The 22,028-nt window shown below is 47.8% G+C and overlaps 1 protein-coding gene across 2 annotated transcripts in view; it reads left to right on the forward strand.

The window, feature by feature from the left end:
* The window catches only part of LOC121273275 (glutaminase kidney isoform, mitochondrial-like), a 72,122-nt gene that overhangs the window by 26,667 nt on the left and 23,427 nt on the right, over positions 1 to 22,028 (forward strand). For both annotated transcript variants that reach the window (XM_041180336.1, XM_041180337.1), the window contains one exon: positions 11,787 to 11,845. In XM_041180336.1, coding sequence (XP_041036270.1) covers positions 11,787 to 11,845 — 59 coding nt within the window. The remainder of the gene's footprint in view (positions 1 to 11,786; positions 11,846 to 22,028) is intronic.

The following is a 22,028-nucleotide window of genomic DNA, read 5'->3' on the forward strand; positions in this document are numbered from 1 at the left end:
GTGAGGACAAGGGGGACCCTATCATGTCTCCCTTGTCCTCACTTATCAACCCCCCAGCCTCCGCATTCAAAGGATCATCCTCCGCCATTTCCGCCAACTCCAGCATGATGCCACCACCAAACACATCTTCCCTTCACCCCCCTTATCGGCATTCCGTAGGGATCGCTCCCTCCGGGACACCCTGGTCCACTCCTCCATCACCCCCTACTCCTCAACCCCCTCCTATGGCACAACCCCATGCCCACGCAAAAGATGCAACACCTGCCCCTTCACTTCCTCTCTCCTCACCGTCCAAGGACCCAAACACTCCTTTCAAGTGAAGCAGCATTTCACTTGCATTTCCCCCAACTTAGTCTACTGCATTCGTTGCTCCCAATGTGGTCTCCTCTACATTGGAGAGACCAAACGTAAGCTGGGCGACCGCTTTGCAGAACACCTGCGGTCTGTCCGCAAGAATGACCCAAACCTCCCTGTCGCTTGCCATTTTAACACTCCACCCTGCTGTCTTGCCCACATGTCTGTCCTTGGCTTGCTGCATTGTTCCAGTGAAGCCCAACGCAAACTGGAGGAACAACACCTCATCTTCCGACTAGGGACTTTACAGCCTTCCGGACTGAATATTGAATTCAACAACTTTAGGTCGTGAGCTCCCTCCCCCATCCCCACCCCCTTTCTGTTTCCCCCTTCTTTTTTTTTCCAATAAATTATAAAGATTTTCCTTTTCCCACCTATTTCCATTATTAAAAAAAAATTAAAAAAAAACCCACTAGAGCTATACCTTGAGTGCCCTACCATCCATTCTTAATTAGCACATTCGTTTAGATAATATCACCAACTTTAACTTTAACACCTATGTGTTCTATTGTACTATTGTCGTTGACATCTTTTGATGATCTGCTTCTATCACTGCTTGTTTGTCCCTACAACCACACCAACCCTCTCCACCTCTCTGTCTCTCTATCTCTCCGCCCCCCCACACACACACCTTAAACCAGCTTATATTTCAGCTCTTTCCTGGACTCGAACTCAAGTTCTGTCGAAGGGTCATGAGGACTCGAAACGTCAACTCTTTTCTTCTCCGCCGATGCTGCCAGACCTGCTGAGTTTTTCCAGGTAATTCTGTTTTTGTTTTGGATTTCCAGCATCCGCAGTTTTTTTGTTTTGAACAGTTTCCTGTCTGTTCTGTAGATTCTCTTCATGCCTGTGGGTAATTTACTGGAGTTGAGGTGCAGTATTGCAGCGAAGAAAGGGAGAAGAGAGTTGGTGCAATGACAGATCCTTGTTTGAGCCCAGTTTTCACTGCGACAGGGTCCATTGTGGTTCCCTTGGTGAGGATCACAGCTTGCATGTCATCATAGAGTAGGCGAAGGATGGTAACAAATTTCTGAGGGCACCCAAATTTGAGGATATTCCATAAATCTTCAGGGTTAACAGAGTCAAAGGCTTTCATGAGGTCGAAAAAAGCCATATACAGTGGTTGGTGCTGTTCCTCTCACTTTTCCTGAATTTGCCATGCAGTGAGGATTGTGCCTCTAGATGGCTGAGAAACATACTGCAATTCTGGAAAGAATTCCTCGGCCACTGGGAGGGGATGGTTCACCATCACCTCCAACGTACCAGCTCAGCCTTTGGTCGAAGGCTGGGCAAGCCAACTTCCCAAGTATCGAGGCACTAATCACTCAAAACCAGCTTTGCCAGGCAGGACATGTCATTTGTATGCCTCCCACCAGACTCCAGAAGCAACTGCTCTACTCGGAATGCTGTTTATTATAGACACTCAGATAGTCAGCGGGAAATTGAGGAGCAAATATGTGCACAATTTGTGGAGGTGTGTAACGGGCTTGGATGGAGTGGATTTCTTGAAATGTGTACAGGAGAACTTCTTAGGTCAATATGTAGAGGGTCCAACAAGGGACGATGCATTGCTGGACCTAATTCTGGGGAATGAAGCTGGACAGGTGGCTGAGGTGGTGGAGGGTGAGAATTTTAGTGATAGCAACCACAACATGGTACAGTTTAAGTTTGTTATAGACAAAGAAATCAACAAGTTGCAAAAAAATGTTTTGGACTGGGGGAGAGTGGATTTTAGTAAAATAAGGCAGGATCTGGCCAAGGTAGACTGGGAACAGTTACTTGTGGGGAAATCTACAGAGGAACAGTGGGGGGGCTGTTCAAAAAGGAAATGGGGAGGGTACAGGTTCAACATGTTCCCTCTAGGGTGATAGGAAGGAGTAACAAGCCCAGAGAACCATGGATGACCAGAGATATTCAGGTTACAATGAGAAGGAAAAGAGAGGCTTTTAGCAGGTACAAGAGAAGCAAATCAGCGGAGGCATTAGTGGAGTACAGACAGTGCAGGGTGGAGCTTAAGAAAGCAATTAGAAGAGCAAAGAAGGGATATGAGAAAGCTCTGGCTGGTAAAAGTAGGGAAAATCCCAAGATATTCTATAAGTATATCAATGGGAAGAGGATAACCAGGGAAAGAATAGGGCCCATAAGGGACCAAGGGGGCAATCTACGGGTGGAGCCAGAGGACATCGCTAGAGTGTTGAATGAATACTTCATGTCCATCTTCACCCAAGAGAATGAGGATGAAGGTATGGAACTCGGGGAGAGAGACTGCGAGGTTCTTAAGCAAATTGATATAGGGAGTGACAAGGTATTGGAGGTGTTGGCAGGCTTAAAAGTGGACAAATCTTCAGGTCCGGATGATTTGTGTCCCAGACTGCTGAGGGAGGCAAGGGAGGAGATCGCAGGGCTCTGAACCAAATTTTTAATTCCTCTCTGGCCACGGGAGAGATGCCAGAGGACTGGAGAGCAGCTAATGTGGTTCCGCTATTTAAGAAGGGTTGTAGAGATAAGCCAGGGAACTACAGGCTAGTGAGTTTCACATCAGTGGTAGGGAAATTATTGGAGAAATTTCTGAACGAAATCATAAGACCATAAGACATAGGAGCAGAAATTAGGCCAAGCGGCCCATCAAGTCTGCTCCGCCATTCAATCATGGCTGATAAGTTTCTCAACCCCATTCTCCCGCCTTCTCCCTGTAACCTTTGATCCCCTTACCAATCAAGAACCTATCTATCTCAGTCTTAAATACACTCAATGACCTGGCCTCCACAGCCTTCTGTGACAATGAATTCCATAGATTCACCACTCTCTGGCTAAAGAAGTTTCTCTTCATCTCTGTTCTAAAAGGTCTTCCCTTTACTCTGAGGCTGTGCCCTCGGGTCCTAGTCTCTCCTACTAAAGGAAACATCTTTCCCACGTCCACTCTATCCAGGCCTTTCAGTATTCTGTAAGTTTCAATCAGATCCCCCCTCTTCCTTCTAAACGCCATCGAGTATAGACCTCAAACGTTCCTCATATGTTAAGCCTTTCATTCCTGGGATCATTCTTGTGAACCACCTCTGGATCCTCTCCAGGGCCAGAACATCCTTCCTGAGATACGGGGCCCAAAATTGCTCACAATATTCTAAATGTGGTCTGACCAGAGCCTTATAAAGCCTCAGCAGCGCATCCCTGCTTTTATATTCTAGTCCTCTCGAAATAAATGCCAACATTGCATTTGCCTTCCTAATTACCAACTCAACCTGCAAGTTAACCTTAAGAGAATCCTGGACTAGAACTCCCAAGTTCCTTTGCACTCCAGATTTCTGAATTCTCTCCCCATTTAGAAAATAGTCCATGCTTCTATTCTTCCTACCAAAGTGCATGACCTCACACTTCCCCGCATTGTATTCCATCTGCCACTCCTTTGTCCATTCTCCTAACCTGTCCAAATCCTTCTGCAGCCTCCCCGCCTCAATACTATCTTTCCCTCCACCTATCTTTGTATCATCTGCAAACTTAGCCAGGATACCCCCAGTTCCTTCATCTAGATCATTAATGTATAAAGTGAAAAGTTGTGGTCCCAACACTGACTCCTGCGGAACTCCACTAGTCACCGGCCGCCACCCTGAGAAGGACCCCCTTATCCTCACTCTCTGCCTCCTGCCAGACAGCCAGTCTTCTATCCATGCTGATACCTTGCCTCTAACACCATGGGCTCTTATATTTCTGAGCAGCCTCCTGTGCGGCACCTTGTCAAAGGCCTTCTGGAAGTCCAAGTAGATAACATCCATTGGCTCGCCTTTGTCTAACCTACTTGTTACCTCCTCAAAGAATTCTAACAGATTAGTCAGGCATGACCTCCCCTTGATGAAACCATGCTGATTTTGCCCGATTTTACCATGCACTTCCAAGTATTCTGAAATCTCATCCTTAATAATGGACTCTAAAATCTTACCAACGACCGAGGTCAGGCTAATCGGCCTGTAATTTCCCGTCTTTTGCCTCACTCCCTTCTTAAACAGGGGGGTTACATTAGCGATTTTCCAGTCCTCTGGGATCCTCCCTGACTCAAGTGATTCCTGAAAGATCACCACTAACGCCTCCACTATCTCTTCAGCTATCTCCTTCAGAACTCTGGGGTGTAATCCATCTGGTTCAGGTGATTTATCCACCTTCAGACCTTTCAGTTTTCCTAGCACCTTCTCCTTGGTAATGGCCACCATACTCACCTCTGCCCCCCGACTCTCTTGAATTTTGGGGATATCACTCGTGTCTTCCACTGTGAAGACTGACGTAAAGTACCTATTCAGTTCCTCCGCCATTTCTTTGTTCCCCACTACTACTTCTCCAGCGTTATTTTCCAGCGGCCCAATGTCCACTTTTGCCTCTCTCTTACCCTTTAGATATCTAAAAAAACTCTTGCAATCTTCTTTTATATTACTGGCTAGTTTACCCTCGGATTTAATCTTCTCCCTCCTTATTTCTTTTTAGTTGTTCTCTGTTGGTCTTTGTAGGCTTCCCAATCCCCTGGTTTCCCACTGCTCTTCGCCACATTGTATGCTTTCTCTTTAGCTTTTATGCTGTCCCTGACTTCCCTTGTCAGCCATGGTTGCCTCGTCCTCTCTTTAGTATGCTTCTTCTCCCTAGGCATGAATTTTTGCTGTGTCTCCCAAATTACTCCCAGAAACTCCTGCCATTGCTGTTCCACTGTCTTTCCTGCTAGGCTCACCTCCCAGTCAATTCTGGCCAGCTCCTCCCTCATGCCTCTGTAGTTGCCTTTATTCAACTGTAATACCGTTACAAAAACAGAATTACCTGGAAAAACTCAGCAGGTCTGGCAGCATCGGCGGAGAAGAAAGGAGTTGACATTTTGAGTCCTCATGACCCTTCAACAAAACTGAGTGAATATTAGGAGAGGGGTGAAATATAAGCTGGTTTAAGGTGGGGGGAGGGGGGCAGAAGAGAAGTGGGGGGGCTGTGGTTGTAGGGACAAGCAAGCAGTGATAGGAGCAGATAATCAAAAGATGTCACAGACAAAAGAACAAAGAGGTGTTGAAGGTGGTGATATTATCTAAATGAATGTGCTAATTAAGAATGGATGGCAGGACACTCAAGGTACAGCTCTAGTGGGGGTGGGGTGGAAAGACTAGCAGGGCATAAAAGATATAGATTTAAAAATAATGTAAATAGGTGGGAAAAGAAAAATCTATATAAATTATTGGAAAAAACAAAAGGAAGGGGGAAGAAACGGAAAGGGGGTGGGGATGGAAGAGGGAGTTCAAGATCTAAAGTTGTTGAATTCAATATTCAGTCCGGAAGGCTGTAAAGTGCCTAGTTGGAAGATGAGGTGCTGATCCTCCAGTTTGCGTTGGGCTTCACTGGAACAATGCAGCAAGCCAAGGACAGACATGTGGGCAAGATAGCAGGGTGGAGTGTTAAAATGGCAAGCGACAGGGAGGTTTGGGTCTTTCTTGTGGACAGACCGCAGGTGTTCTGCAAAGTGGTCGCCCAGTTTACGTTTGGTCTCTCCAATGTAGAGGAGACCGCATTGGGAGCAATGAATGCAGTAGACTAAGTTAGTGGAAATGCAAGTGAAATGCTGCTTCACTTGAAAGGAGTGTTTGGGCCCTTGGACGGTGAGGAGAGACGAAGTGAAGGGGCAGGTGTTGCATCTTTTGCGTGGGCATGGGGAGGTGCCATAGGTGGGGGGTTGAGGAGTAGGGGATAATGGAGGAGTGGACCAGGGTGTCCCGGAGGGAATGATCTCTACAGAATGCCGACGGGGTGAAGGGAAGATGTGTTTGGTGGTGGCATCATGCTGGAGTTGGCGGAAATGGCGGAGAATGATCCTTTGAATGCGGAGGCTGGTGGGGTGATAAGTGAGGACATGGGGGACCCTATCATGTTTCTGGGAGGGAGGAGAAGGCGTGAGGGCGGATGCGCGCGAGAAGGGCCGGACACGGTTGAGGGCCCTGTCAACCACCGTGGGTGGAAAACCTCGGTTAAGGAAGAAGGAGGACATGTCAGAGGAACTGTTTTTGAAGGTAGCATCATCAGAACAGATGCGACGGAGGCGAAGGAACTGAGAGAATGGGATGGAGTCCTTACAGGAAGCAGGGTGTGAGGAGCTGTAGTCGAGGTAGCTGTGGGAGTCGGTAGGCTTGTAATGGATATTGGTGGACAGTCTATCACCAGAAATTGAGACAGAGAGGTCAAGGAAGGGAAGGGAAGTGTCAGAGATGGACCATGTGAAAATGATGGAGGAGTGGAAATTGGAAGCAAAATTAATAAATTTTTCCAGGTCCCGACGAGAGCATGAAGCAGCACCGAAGTAATCATCGATGTACTGGAGAAAGAGTTGTGGGAGGGGGCCGGAGTAGGACTGGAACAAGGAATGTTCCACATACCCCATAAAGAGACAGGCATAGCTGGGGCCCATGTGGGTATCCATAGCCACACCTTTTATTTGGAGGAAGTGGGAGGAGTTGAAGGAGAAATTGTTCAGTGTGAGAACAAGTTCAGCCAGACGGAGGAGAGTAATGGTGGATGGGGATTGTTCGGGTCTCTGTTCGAGGAAGAAGCTAAGAGCCCTCAGACCATCCTGGTGGGGGATGGAGGTGTAGAGGGATTGGACGTCCATGGTGAAGAGGAAGCAGTTGGGTACAGGGAACTGGAAATTATTGATGTGACATAAGATGTCAGAGGAATCACGGATGTAGGTGGGAAGGGACTGGACAAGGGGAGAGAGAAGGGAGTCAAGATAACGAGAAATGAGTTCTGTGGGGCAGGAACAGGCTGACACGGTCGGTCTGCCGGGACAGTTCTGCTTGTGGATTTTGGGTTGGAGGTAGAAGCGGGTCCTGGAAACATAATACCATTACATCTGATACCAGCTTTTTCCTCTCAAAATTGCAGGGTAAATTCTAAATTCTATCATATTATGGTCACTTCCACCTAAGGGTTCCTTCACCTTAAGCTCCCTTATGAAATCTGCCTCATTACACATCACTAAATCTAGAATTGCCTGTTCCCTAGTGGGCTCCACCACAAGCTGTTCCAAAAAGCCATCTCGTAGACATTCCACAAATTCCTTTTCTTGGGATCCACTACTAACCTGATTTTCCCAGTCTACCTGCATATTGAAATCCCCCATGATCACTGTAACCTTGCCTTTCTTACAAACCTTTTCTATCTCCTGGTGTATCTTGTGCCCCACATCCTGACTACTGTTTGGAGGCCTGTACATAACTCCCATTATGGTTTTTATTACCTTTGTGGTTACTCAACTCTACCCACACAGATTCTACATCATCTGACCCTACATCATTTCTTGCTATCGATTTAATTTCATTTCTTACTAACAAAGCAACCCCACCCCCTCTGCCAACCTGCCTATCTTTTCGATAGGATGTATATCCTTGGATATTTAGCTCCCAGTCCTGATCCCCTTGCAGCCATGTCTCCGTAATGCCCACCATATCATACCTGCCAATTTCAATCTGCGCCACAAGCTCATTTACCTTATTTCGTATACTGCATGCATTCAGATACAACACCTTCAGTCCTGTATTTCCCGTCCCCTTTCTCATTGTCATCCCTTTATCTGATGTGTTTGAAGTTCGATTCCTAGCCCTTTCCAAACACTCTGTCCCATTTTGTGTTCTGGAGACTTTAATAGCCTCTCCTGGGCTCTCCTTTCTTTTCAGTTTTTCATAATTTTCCAAGAAGTTGAATCCACCCCCCACCCACACGCTAACCTGCTGCTTTGTTTCCCATTAGTCATACTTCTTGGAGTTTTACCCTTCCCTCCCCCCCCAACTTTCTAGTCCTGTTGACCACCCTATCTACCCTTTTCACTAGAACATTGGTCCCAGATCGGTTCAGGTGGAGACTGTCCCAATGGTACAGCTCCCTCCTGTTCCAATACTGACGCCAGTGCCCCACAAAATGGAACCCCTCTTTCCCGCACCACTCCTTTAGCCACGTGTTTACTTCCCTTACTCTCGCATCCCTATGCCAATTTGCACGTGGCTTGGGTAGTAATCCGGAGATTATAACCGTTGAGGACCTATTCTATAATTTAGTTCCTAGCTCCTGATAATCCCCAAACAGGTCCTCTTTCCTAGTCTTACCTATGTTATTTGTCCCGACGTGGACCACAACAACTGGATCCTCCCCCTCCCTCTCCAATATCTGGTCAGAGATGTCCCTCACCCTGGCACCGGGCAGGCAACATACCACGTGGGACTCTCGATCCTGCTTACAAAGGAAGCTATCAATTCTCCTAATTATAGAATCCCCTACAACTACCACTTGTCTTTTTGCTCCCCACTCTTGAATGGCCTCCTGTGCCACGGTGCCGTGGTCAGCTGGCTCATCCTCCCTACAGCCATGTTCCTCATCCACACAGGGAGCAAGTACCTCGTACCTGTTGGACAAGGTCAAGAGCTGAGGCTCCTCTGTTTCTGAACACAGGATCCCTCTACCTGCCTCACTTGCAGTCACACCCTGCTGACCCTGATCACTGACCGGACTTGAGGTACTTAATCTACCAGGTGTGACCACTTCCTGATACAAAGCGTCCAGGTAACTCTCCCCCTCCTGGATGTGCCGCAGCGTCTGGAGCTTGGACTCCAGCTCATCAATTCTGAGCCGGAGTTCCTCTAGCAACCAACACTTGCTGCAGATGTGATCACTGTGGCTCGCAATGGGATCTGCCAGCTCCCACATCATACAGCTACAGCACATCACCTGCCCAGCCATCTCTACTTAGATAATTAATTTATTAATTAGCTTTGCAGTGTTTTTTTTTCAAATTTGGTGCCAATTTCCTACCAACCAATCAGGTCACAGCTTTCCTGTGACGTCACTTTTTCAGTTTTAGCTTCAGTTACTCTGTGCCCCGAGGTCACCGCTCCGGTGCTCCTCCCTCCGAGTCTGCTCCCTAGAGACAAGGCCACGAATCCCCGAGGTAAGCTAGATTTATACTCACCGCTCCGGTGCTCCTCCCCCCAAGTCTGCTCCCTGGAGACAAGGCCACGAATCCCCGAGGTAAGCTAGATTTATATTCACCACTCCGGTGCTCCTCTTCCGAGTCTGCTCCCAGGATTACTCACCAATCAGCTGCTTTTTCTTTAAAATCCACTTTCAGAAGAGTGTCCCTTGCAGGTCTGGTGCACTCCTGAAGGCACTGCCTCTTCCTCTCTTTTTTTTAGGTTTGAGGAGGAGGGAGGGATGGAAACATTACAGCAATGTAATGTTTGCGGCTATTCTGTTCCTTGACAGTGGGTCCTCCTCGATTCCCTCCTGAGTCGCAGTGGCTGCAATGACTTCTCCCAGAATGCTTCAGTCACTTCTCACCAGCGCCCTCTGTTGGATGCCTTTCCTTCTGTTGAGTGCAAGAGTCCTTCTCCTCAGTTCCTTCCTGAGCCGTGGTGGCTGCGATGACTTCTCCCAGAATGTTTCAGTCATTTCTCACCAGCGCCCTCTGTTGGATAGTATCTATCTCCACTTGGAGAGGCAAGGTTTGATCAGGGATAGTCAGCAAGGCTTTGTCAGAGGGAGGTCATGCCTAACAAATTTGATTAATTTTTAGAGGAGGTGACCAGGTGTATAGATGAGGGTAGTGCAGTTGATGTAGTTTATATGGATTTCAGCAAAGCCTTTGACAAGGTCCCACATGGGAGACTTATAAAAGAAGGCAAAGGCACATGGGATACAGGGTAATTTAATAAGGTGGATTCAAAATTGGCTTAGTTGTAGGAGACAGGTGGTGAAGACAGAAGGATGCTTTAGTGACTGGAAGCCAGTGTCCAGTGGCATACCACAGGGATCTGTGTTTGGTCCCCTATTATTTGTCATTCATATAAACAACATAGATGACTGTGGGGGATAGGATTAGTAAGTTTGCGGATGATACAAAGATTGGCCAGGTGGTTAACAGTGAGGTTGAATGTCTTGGGCTACAAGAAGATATAGATGGGATGGTCAAATGGGCAGATAAGTGGCAGATGAAATTTAACCCTGAAAAGTGTGAAGGAGTAATTTGACAAGGGAGTATTCAATGAATGGCATGGCACTAGGAAGTTCTGAGGAACAAAGGGACCTTGGCGTGTGTGTCCATAGATCTCTGAAGGCGGAGGGGCATGTTCGTGGGGTGGTGAGAAAGGCATATGGGACACTTGCCTTTATCAATGGAGGCACAGATTACAAAAGTAGGGAGGTCATGTTGGAGTTGCATAGTACCTTGGTGAGGCCACAGCTGGAGTACTGTGTGCAGTTCTGGTCACCACATTATAGGAAGGATGTGATTGCACTGGAGGGGGTGCAGAGGAGATTCACCAGGATGTTGCCTGGGATGAAACATTTAAGTTATGAAGAGAGGTTGGATAGACTTGGGTTGTTTTCGTTGGAGCAGAGAAGACTGAGGGGCGACCTGATCGAGGTGTACAAGATTATGAGGGACATGGACAGGGTGGATAGGAAGCAGCTGTTCCCCTTAGTCGAAGAGTCAGTCACAAGGGGGCATAAGTTCAAGGTGAGGGGCAGGAGGTTTAGGGGGGATGTGAGGAAAAACTTTTTTACCCAGAGGGTGGTGACGGTCTGGAATGCACTGCCTGGGAGAGTGGTGGAGCGGGTTGCCTCATATCCTTTAAAAAATACCTGGATGAGCACTTGGCACGTCATAACATTCAAGGCTATAGGCCAAGTGCTGGTAAATGGGATTAGGTAGGTCAGGTGTTTGTCATGTGTCAGTGCAGACTTGATGGGCTGAAGGGCCTCTTCTGCACCGTGATTCTGCGGTTGCAGTGGGAGACTCCCTGGAGGACAGAGGAAATGCTTTAGGGATGTTCTCAAAGCATCCCTGAAGAGATCAAACATACCCACTGACTCATGGGAGACCCTGGCTTGTGACCAACCAAAACGGAGAAGGTTCATTCGGGAAGGCACTGAACACATTGATAGACTTCATAAAGAACGTGCAGGGCAAAGTCGAGGTATCAGAGGGAGCACACAAACCTCCAAACAACCCATCTACCCAAACCTTCAAGTACCACTTGCCCCACATGTGACAGATCGCATATTGGACTTATCAGCCATCTCAGAACCCATCGAACCAGAGTGGATGCAAGTCAACCTCGATTCCGAGGGACTGCCTTAGAAAAAGATGACTGTTTGAGATGCTACTCCATAGAGGCTGTAGTCACTTAAAGGAGCTTGTCACATCCAAATAAACACATTTTATGGCCATTGAGTAATTGTGGAAATAGAGCCTTAATTGAGCAGTTTTAGTGCTAGGTTGAGGATATCTGTACATTGGTTGACAAAGCAAAAGCAAATACATTAAGTACAGTTTTAAAAAAATGAATGCTGTTCCATTTCAATTCACTTAAATTTTTGCAATTTCAGAATCACTTCATATCGTTAATCTAAATGCTTTGTTTTCTCTTTAGATAAGCCCCATAATCCCATGGTAAATGCAGGAGCAATTGTTGTTACCTCGCTTATCAAGGTAAGATAACAAGGCAACTGGGACAGAGATTGAAGAACCAGGTTATAGCAGGCCTTGGGCAGAGCTACAGCACATTTTAACACAGAAGCTCTGTCACATCACTGATGCTCTAGAAAGTTAATTGTCCTCACTACCCCTGGCTGGGGTTGGAAATCACTCAAGGTTCCTGCTCCCTGGCTAATCTTATCATCTCTCCATCCTCACTCCAACAGTGCTGCAGCTACTGCATTGAGTTAAGATTAGCTAAATCAACAGAAACCACAGTTCAAACTGGGACCTGTCTGGTCATGAAATATATCTTTATTTTTTAAAAATGTAAAGATCATCATTGGGAGGAATTGTTGAGAAATTTGCTAATTTTTAACTTTTTACTGCGGCTTTTGCCAATCTTTATCCTAGACACACAAGTCTATTCAGGACTTGATAAAACTGTGGAGTAAGGTTGTTTTCCATTTAGACAGAGTGACAAGTGCACACATTAGAGAAGGGTAAATACAATCAGTCGGATGCTGACACAACCTGCATTTAGTCAGGATGTAACACCTAGTAATCAGAAACCACACTGACTGACATTGCACAATTCCTATAAAAACATAAAGCTTTTTCTCTGACGCTAGACCCTGGCTGCACATCCCCATCACCACGGCAATCTTTAAGTTCTGAAGCTCATTTGTATTTGTATTTCATTTCACACTGGCTGGTCAATGTTAAACACATTACAGCGTGCTTGAGTAAAACCCAATTCCTATTTTACACCCAATTCCGGTCCTTCAATTCAGGGTCAATTGTTGAGTTGGATGCCATGGTATATTGTGCAATTGCTTCAGGGACTAGTTTTGCAATATTGCCTGATGGTCCTGGTGCTGTGGAAACTAGTCTAATTACATTGTGGGTGGCTTCTGCAGCAAACGGGACAATACACCAAATACGTGCAAACAGAAAATTGTTGGTTGTGACATCACTTCTACACATCTCTCTCACTTGGTATACATACATCTTGTAAGATTTCACTTAGTTTGGTATTTTCTGACTATAAAGCAATATTTTGTTTTGGTATTTGGTCTAGCGGCAGCTTTTTCTTAGCATAACGCACTCTATCATGTGCCTCCTGCTCCCAGTGTAATTGATTGTTCAGGGCAGCCATGTTCTCCTGCCAGCCTTCACTTCCCTTTTGCAACTTATCTACCAGTTCCCTTAACTCCTTGTACTTTTTACTCAGCTGTAAGGCACACAAATGTGTACTGTTTATTCCAGACTTTCTACAACTCAATGGGCAGGATTTTCAGTTTGATGTACAGGGGGTGGGCCCTGCATGTCCGCGCGTTAAATGACGTGCGGTGATGTCAGGCAAGCGTCCCAACATCACCGCGCGGCATCGTTATATTTCGCTGGGCAGGTGCGCGATGAAGTCCGACGTATGCCCGCCATTAATTAACAGGCCAGTTAAGGCTCTTTAGTCTTCAATCTACGCCAATTTTTAGGTGCCTGTGCGATCTTCGGGTCGGTGCACGGGTGCAACGGGCAGGCGGGTAACAGACTTTTCTATGAACCTCATCCACAGGTGGGATAAGAGGGCTCAGTGGGGTTGTCAATCTGCTTTGTGGAGTATTTATTGGAGAAAGTATTTTAAACTTGCCTGTGTGATCTGCAGTAGTTCAGAACGCATTCCAGCAGCTTTTTGTGTACTTTGAACATTCTGGTCAGCAGTCTGCAGTCGGGAACCTTTTGTGGGCCTGTAGCTTTCAGGAAGCCTCCCCATAGCCTGGGTATGGGATCTGACATGTCCACTGGAGGCAGCTCCTCTGAGGAGGAAGGGAGGGCTAGAAGGAGGAGGAGGCCAGGAGTGCATATTCAGCCTCCAGGGGAGCCACCTGTGGGAGTACAGGTGCAGGCACAAGGGGCGCAGGGCCAAGAGGTAGTCCAAGATGGAAGGGGCCGCAGAAGATGCCACTATCCTGCTGCCAGGGTATACAGGCAGCGAAGCAGCTACCTCAAAATGTCCAAGGTGCAGTGCCAAAGGAGGCTCCGTCTGTCAAGGGAGACGGTGAACTACATCTGTCAGATGATTGGCCCTGAGATCTCCCCTAACTGTGTGGGCAGACACCCCATGCCAATGGCTCTGAAGGTCACAGCTGCCCTCAACTTCTATGCCACTGGCTCCTTCCAGGGCTTGGTGGGTGATCTTTGCAGTGTCTCCCAATCAGCTGTCCACACTTGTGTCAAGCAGGTTACAGACGCTCTGTTCAGGCCTGCATTGACCTTCATCCACTTACGCTGGGACCAGGAAAGTTAGACAGAGCGAGCCAGAGGCTTCGTGGCCATTGCTGGCTTCCCCCGTGTCCAGGGTGCTATAGACTGTACACATGTGGCCATCAAGGCGCCAGCACGTGAGCCCGGTGCCTTCAGCAACAGGAAGGGCTTCCACTCCATGAACGTGCAGATAGTGTGTGACCACAGGATGCTGATTCTACAAGTCTGTGCAAGGCACCCAGGCAGCTCCCACGACGCCTACATCCTCAGACACTCCCAGGTCCCGGGGCTCTTCAGTGCTCCAGCCCGGCTGGATGGATGGCTGCTTGGTGACAAGGGCTATCCCCTCAGAAGGTGGCTCATGACGCCTCTCCGCCATCCAAGAACAGAAGCTGAGCAGCGGTATAATAGGAGCCACGCCTCCACAAGTGCTGTTGTAGAGAGAGCCATTGGTCTTCTCAAGATGCGCTTCTGATGCCTGGACCGCTCAGGAGGCGCTCTCCAGTACCCCCCAGATTGTGTGTTGGTGATAGCGGTGAATGCTGCACTCTACGCAATCTTGCGCTGGAAGAGGGGGATGCAGTGGACGATGAAGACGTTGACGCATTGTCTGTGGCTGCACATAATGAGTCTAGCACTAATTCTGAGGATGAGCATGCACAGGGGAATGCTGAGGGGCTAAACGCTGACCCGGGACTACACCAAGGAGGCAGGGACACCCAGAAGGCTTTAAACCAACAAACCTTCAGCTAGCACAACACAAATAGATCAGCAGGACCAGCCTTGCCTGACGCATCCATACTCAACACCTAAGTGCAAAATCTGCCAGGTCATCAGCAGGAACTAAGGGCCTTGTACATAAATTTGATTGTCCGAACAAACACTCATGACAGTTTTCTTAAACATACAAGTGCAGAACAAATGAGCCACCCTCAGCCATGGTCACACATCTGAATTTTAATTTTCAAATCAGAAGTTCTCCCAATTATCAAACAATACTGTAATTAAGCAAAAATAAATTCTAAGGACCTAATCTCGGGCCAACACAAAAGCACCAGTGAGAAACCCGTGGTGTGTTTAATGTACCTTACGTTTCCGGGTGCTACGTCTTGGTGCTGCCCCATCGCTTGGAGTGGCATCTGAGACAGCTTGCAGGCTCTGCTGTCCTGTTGGCCTCGATGACCTTGGCGATCATCCTCTGGCCAGTGGAGCTTGTGCTGGGCCCACCTGGGAGGGATCTGCCAGTTCCACAGCTGCCATCTCCCCAGTCGTCGTAGCCTCACCAGATGAAACGGTCACTGAGAGAGGGGCGGAGGAGCTGCTGCCCTCGTCTGGAGCGCCGAGAGGAGCCCACAGAGATGGCAGGCAGCTGCTGCACCGACATGAGGTCGCCTCGGACCTCCCTGCTCACCGTGGATGGATGGGCAATGAGCTGGGAGAGTTGATGTCCAAACCATCTCCCACACTGGCAGTGAGCAGCTGAGCTCATTGCCGATGTGAGCGCTTGCTGGTCTGAGTGCATCCCCAGGAAGCCCTGATGAGTCTCCTGGAGCAGCCTCTCCACGAGAGTCACCACTCTCTCCATGGAGGACGCATGGTGCTCGGGCATGTGGCTCATTGCATCACTGATGCTCCATGTGGACTCCTCTACCACGGACACCAAGCCAAGCATAGCCTCATGTATCACCTCCCAGATGCTCCCGCACACCCGGCCGCATTTCCTGCAGCTGCTGCGTCACGGATGACTCCAGAGGCACATCATCAGGCACCCACTGAGCATGTGCCTGGTCCCCTACAGCCCTCCGACTGCTGGTGCCATTGGCACTCTCTGTCTCTGCCAGCTCCTCCAGCGAATGTGAAGTGCCCTCTCCACTGTGCCCCGGGACACTAGCCGATGTTCCAATGCCCACGAGGTGCTAGTATCTGCGCTGGTGCCTGCCTCGCAGAAATGTGTGACGCAGGTGACACTTGAGGGCCCTCAGGTGTGAGAGGAGCATCTGCAGTTCCTCCTGGTGGCCATGCTCTGATGATGCTGAAAGGAACAACAAGGACAGTGGATCAGTTAGCGTGCACACATTGACAAGCTTCATCCCTGTCCCCCTGGCTGATTATGCGATCAACCTTCCAGAGCCAATTGACACGAAAATTGGTGGGGTGGTAAATAGTGAGGAGGATAGCTTTACATTACAGGAGGATATAGATGGGCTGATCAGTGGCAAATGGAATTTAATGTGGATAAGTGTGAGGTGATGCACTTGGGCAGGACAAACAAGGCATGGGAATACATGATGAATGGTAGGACCCTGGGAAGTAATGAGGATCAGAGAGTGTGCATGTTGACTGGTCCCTTAAGGGAGCGGGACAGGTACATAAGGTGTTTAAGAAGGCATATGGAATACTTGCCTTTATTAGCTGAGGCATAGAATATAGGAGCAGGGAGGTAATGTTTGAGCTGTAAAAAACGCTGCTTAGGCCACTGCTACAGTACAGCGTGCTGTTCTGAAATGCACGTTATGGGAGGGATGTGATTGCAGTGGAGAGAGTGCAGAGGACCTTTACCAGGATGTTGTCTGGCCTGGAGAGTTTCACTTATGAGGAGAGATTGCATAGACTGGGGTTATTTCCCCTGGAGCAGAGGAGATTGAGGGGAGACATGATTGAGGTGTATAAACTTATAAGGGGCATAGATAGGGTAGACAGAAAGGAACTTTTCCCCTTGGCGGCGGGATCAGTAACCAGGGGCATAAATTTAAGGTAAAGAGCAGGAGGTTTACAGGGGATGGGATGAGCAACTTTTGCACACAGAGGGTGGTGGGAATCTGGAACACACTGCCTGAAAGAGTGGTAGATGTAGAAACCCTCATAACATGTAAGAAGTATTTGGATGTGCACTTGCGATGCCATGGCATACAAGGCTATGGGCCTAGTGCTGGGAAATGGGATTAGAATAGTTAGGTACGTGTTTGACCCATGCATCCTTGATGGGCCAAAGGGCCTTTTTCTGTGCTGCACATCTCTGACTCTATCACTCTGTGACCGAGCAATGTTGCAACAGTAACACATTAAACAATCATCAGTGCTATGGATGTTGGGAGGACATTGCAGATTTCACTGTTGGCCTCAAATACCTGGCCGTGCCACCCCAGCCTCTCCGACACCAGTTGACCTGGGTGCATGCTGCCTCTCCAGCTCAAGGGCCTCCTGCTCAAATCTGCTTAATATGGAGAGCTGTGCCTGGCCGTCTCCAGTCCTCGCACACTCCAAGGGCATTATGAGCATTCTTCTCCTGAGAAAGAGAGAATACCATTCGTTACAGCAAATTGTACATGGACTCTGCACGCGTACGCCGCACCCCAACCACAGTGGGCCATATCAGGCCTTCAGTGCGTCCTCTCCCCGCTACTGCTGATCACTCACACAAAGATAGTACGCCTGCTCCCAACACCCCCCTTGGACACATGCTGCGTACATCACTTTAGGAACCACACAGTATTTGCTCCCATAGCAAGGATGCACAACCACATGCAGCATCGAGGTCAGCAGATGGTTCTTTGCCATGACACCTTCCAACCATCTCATCACCCTAAATAGGACATGTGCTGGAGTTCAGAGTGCACCTAGCTGCATCTCCTGCAGATTGCCTCCAGACTAGTCATGTGCGACTAAGAGCAACACATGGTGCGGGGGGGAATTCATCTCCTCATGAACCACTCAGGCTGATCTAAGCATGGACACTATCTGCTTGGCCACCCAGCGAAGGAAAAATGCCCTACATGATTCAACGCAGTCACAACAGTAAAACTTGGAAGGTGGGGGGGGCCTCAAAGGCTAAGGCTACCTGCTGGGTTAAATGCCCAATGCCAACATGGTACTCACCCTGCCAGAACACAACAAATCGTTGAAGCATTTACGGCACTGGATCCAGGTGCGCCGCACCACGTCACAGGAGCTCACCACCTCCTCCTAGGCATGTTTCGTCATGTGGGGGAGCCTCCTCCTCCCGTCCTGGGGGACCAACACCTCCCGCCGAGCTGCCACCTCTTCGAGGAGGGCAACAAGGCAGTCATCAGAAAAACGAGGGGTACACTGGCCCCCCACTGGCCTACTCTGCAGCCTGGCCTGCTCCTCTGCCCTGCAGTGTGACCTGGACATGGCCATTGTGAGCAGCCCACAGGAGGCTGCCAGGCCTTCCTTTAAACAGACCGCTGGGTCACCATTGGACTCGGTGATCTGTGTAAGCCCACCGCAGCTCGCACACTCCCGCTATTCATGGGAGTTGGCAAATACGCTGGGCGGGCCTTAATTGGCCCACCCGCGCAAAATGGCAGTGTGGACCCAATCACGGGCAGCGATCAGGTCTACGCCCGCCCACACCCGCGCTCCCCCCCACCTCACAATGGAAAATTCTGCCCAATGTTTCCTTTCTGAATCTCTTTAGGAAGCCTATCAATGATACACTCATAATCTCCGTCACACTCTTCTACAGCTCCCAGGCCATCGTTCGTTCCTTACGCTCCTGTCTCCTTTGTTAAATTGTCTATCAGTCGTATTCTAGCATATACCAATGCCATTGTGACTCCTGGCTTCACTTAATAACTACACCACACGTTTAACTACAATCTAAGACTGTTGCTTCTCAAATTCCAAGCCAAATTCGGCTACTGTGAATCCCACTGCTGACATCAATTATAAGATTCCTGGGGTTCTGGGGCCACAGATACCTAAATAGTTAGTCGACTAGTCATAAATCATTTTAAGATGGTTTATTAAGAAACAACAGTTTAGATATGATACATTAACTAATTAGAAAAAAAGTATATGACCCGTGGCAGTTGTTTACTGGTTCCAGACAGCAGACAAACACAGAGTGTGTTGATCTCACCATCCTCCTTCTCCTCCTCCATCTTAAGAAGGCAGCTACTGACGAGTACTGCGGCCTCCCCAGCAATATACGATCCCTCAGCAGGATATGGCCTCTGTGCGTGAGCACTTGTTAATCTAACCTTTTTCTGGGGGCTGGGAGCTTACCCAATGTCAATCATCTATTCAAACTATTCTGACCAATGGACACAGGACAGGTACTCAGAACGTCAGGGTGATTACCCCCTTGTGCGTCACCCTGCTCGAGGTCAGCTTTTTAGTTTATATCATGTTGAGGGTCATATCCTGGTCCTTTCTAAACAATTGCATAGATAAGGAGGTGGAAGGGAGAGAGGAACTTGGTAAAATTACAATCACTAGGGAAGTAGTACTGCACAAACTGATGGAGCTGTAGGCTGACAAGTCTCTGGGTCCTGATGAATTTCGTCCTAGGATCTTAAAAGAGGTGGCTAATGAGGTAGTAGATGTGTTGGTGTTAATTTTCCAAAATTCGCTAGATTCTGGAAAGATTCCATCAGACTGGAAAGTAGCAAATATAACCCCTCTATTCAAGAAGGGAGGGAGGCAGAAAGCTGGACACTATAAACCAGTTAACTTGACGTCTGTTGTGGGGAAGGTGTTAGAATCAATCATTAAGGAGGTTATAGCTGGGCACTTAGAAAAACTTAAGGGGAAGAATTTCCCCCCGTCAGGAGGGAAGTTCAGGAGCGGGCACATGTGGGCGCGCTGCCATTTTATGTGGGCGGCCCAATTAAGGCCCACCCAGCGTGACGTCCACCAGGAAACGCTATGCACTCCCTGCGGGCTGGGGGGCGGGGGTGTGGAGGGATTCCTTAAGCCGAGAGTGCGCTCTTTTGTGCATGCGCATGAAAGAGTGCATTCATCTCCCTGAGGCTAAGTGCTGCCTCAGGGAGATCGGCACCAAATTTAAAAATGTGAAATATAGACAAATAAAATTTCCCTGACATGTCCCCTCATGTGACACTGTCACATGAGTTGGGACATATCCATCACTTTTAATTAAACTTTTATTAAATTTTTAAAAACCTACATGAAACCTCATCCTGCCCGTGGATGAGGTTTGATGCTTTTTCTGAAGCCCACCAGGGCTCCCGGCCTGCCCGCCAACCTTAAGGTTGGACAGGCAGGTCCTTTAACTACTTCAATTAGTTTTTAATGGCCTCAATTGGCCATTGACAGGTCGGCGGGTGCACCCCCACCAACCTGAAAATTGAAATGAGGTGGGGTGATGTCAGGAGTTCTGCCCGACATCATCCCGCGTCATTTTACGCATCAGCGAGCAGGCCCCACCCCCCACTCACTGACCTCAATATCCTGCCCAAGGTAATGAGGAAGAATCAGCATGGTTTTGTGAAAGGGAAATCATGTTTAACCAATTTATTGGAGTTCTTTGAAAGAATAACATACACTGTGGATAAAGGGGAGCCTGTAGACACGCTGTACTTGGATTTCCAAAAGGTATTTGATAAGGTGCCACATCAAAGGCTATTGTGGAAAATAAAAGCTCATGGTGTAGAGGGTAACATATTAGCATGGTTAGAAGATTGGCTGGCTGGCAGAAAACAGATAGTATGTATAAATGGGTCTTTGTCTGGCAGAATGTGACGAGTGAAGTCCTGCAGGGGTCTGTGCTGGGGCCTCAACTTCTTATATCAATGTTTGAGATGAGGGGAGTGAAGGTATGGTAGCAGATGATGCAAAGATAGGTAGGAAAGTATGTTGTGAAGAGGATGTAAGGAGGTTGCAGATGCATATAGATAAGTTGAGTGAGAGGGCAAAAATCTGGCAGACGGAGTATAATGTAGGAAAATGTGAAGTTGTTCACTTTGGCAGGAATAAGAAAGCAGAGTATTACTTAAATGGAGAACAGCTGCAGAATTCTGAGGTGCAGAGGAATGTAGGCGTTCTAGTGCATGAGTTACAAAAAGTTAGTATGCAGGTACAGCAAGTAATTAAGAAGGCTAATAGAATGCTATCCTTTATTATGAGAGGAATTGAAGATAAAAGTAAGGATGTAATGCTTCAGTTATACAGGACATTGGTGAGACCACATCTTGAATAGTGTGTGCAGTTTTGGTCTCCTTATTTAAGGAAGGATATAAATGGGTTGGAGGTGGTTCAGGGAAGGTTTACTAGATTAATACCTTGAATGAGCAGGTTGTCTTATGAGGAAAGGTTAGACAGACTGGGCTTGTTTCCACTGGAGTTTAGAAGAGTGAGGGGTGACTTGATTGAAACATGTAAGATCCTGAATGGTCTTGACAAGGTGGACGTGGAAAGGATGTTTCCTCTTGGGGGTGAGTCCAGAACTAGGGGGCACTGTTTTAAAATTAGTGGTTGCTCTTTTAGGACAGAAATGAGGAGAATTTCTTTCTCTGAGGGTTGTGCAACTTTGGAATTCTCTGCCTCAGAAGGTGGTGGAGGCGGGGTCATTGAATATTTTTAAGGCAGAGGTAGATAGATACTTGTTAGGCAAGGGAATCAAAGGTTATCAGGGATAGATGGGAATATGGAATTCGAAACAAAAGAAGATCAACCATGATCTTATCAGATGGCAGAAAAGGCTCAAGGGGCCGAATGGCCTACTTCTGCTCCTATTTCGTATATTCATATGTATGTACGTATGTGCACAAGATGCCATTCTAACAGCTTAGGAATCTCAACATGGCAGCCTGAACTAAGACTGTTTAGAGGTCAAATTGTTTAGAAATTCTCTTTCCAGAGAGAAAATCAATGCTACTTAGCTAATCACATAAAATGCAGAAAATACCCATTTTTAAAGGCCCCAAATTCTTACAATCTCTCTGTCGGAGGTGACATCCTTTGGATGAGTCATGAAACTGAGTCCCTGCCTATTCTCTCGGGTGTATGTGAAATATCCCATGGCCTCTATTCGAAGAAAAGCAGGTGTGTTCCTCCGGTGGTCTGGTCAGTATTTATTCCTCAGCCAATACCTACAAACAGATTATATGGTCGTTAACACATTGCTGTTTGTTGTACGTTGCTGTGTGCAAAACTGCCTGCTGCATTT

This window comes from Carcharodon carcharias, chromosome X, assembly GCF_017639515.1.
Source record: "Carcharodon carcharias isolate sCarCar2 chromosome X, sCarCar2.pri, whole genome shotgun sequence".
Classification (NCBI taxonomy): Eukaryota; Metazoa; Chordata; class Chondrichthyes; order Lamniformes; family Lamnidae; genus Carcharodon; species Carcharodon carcharias.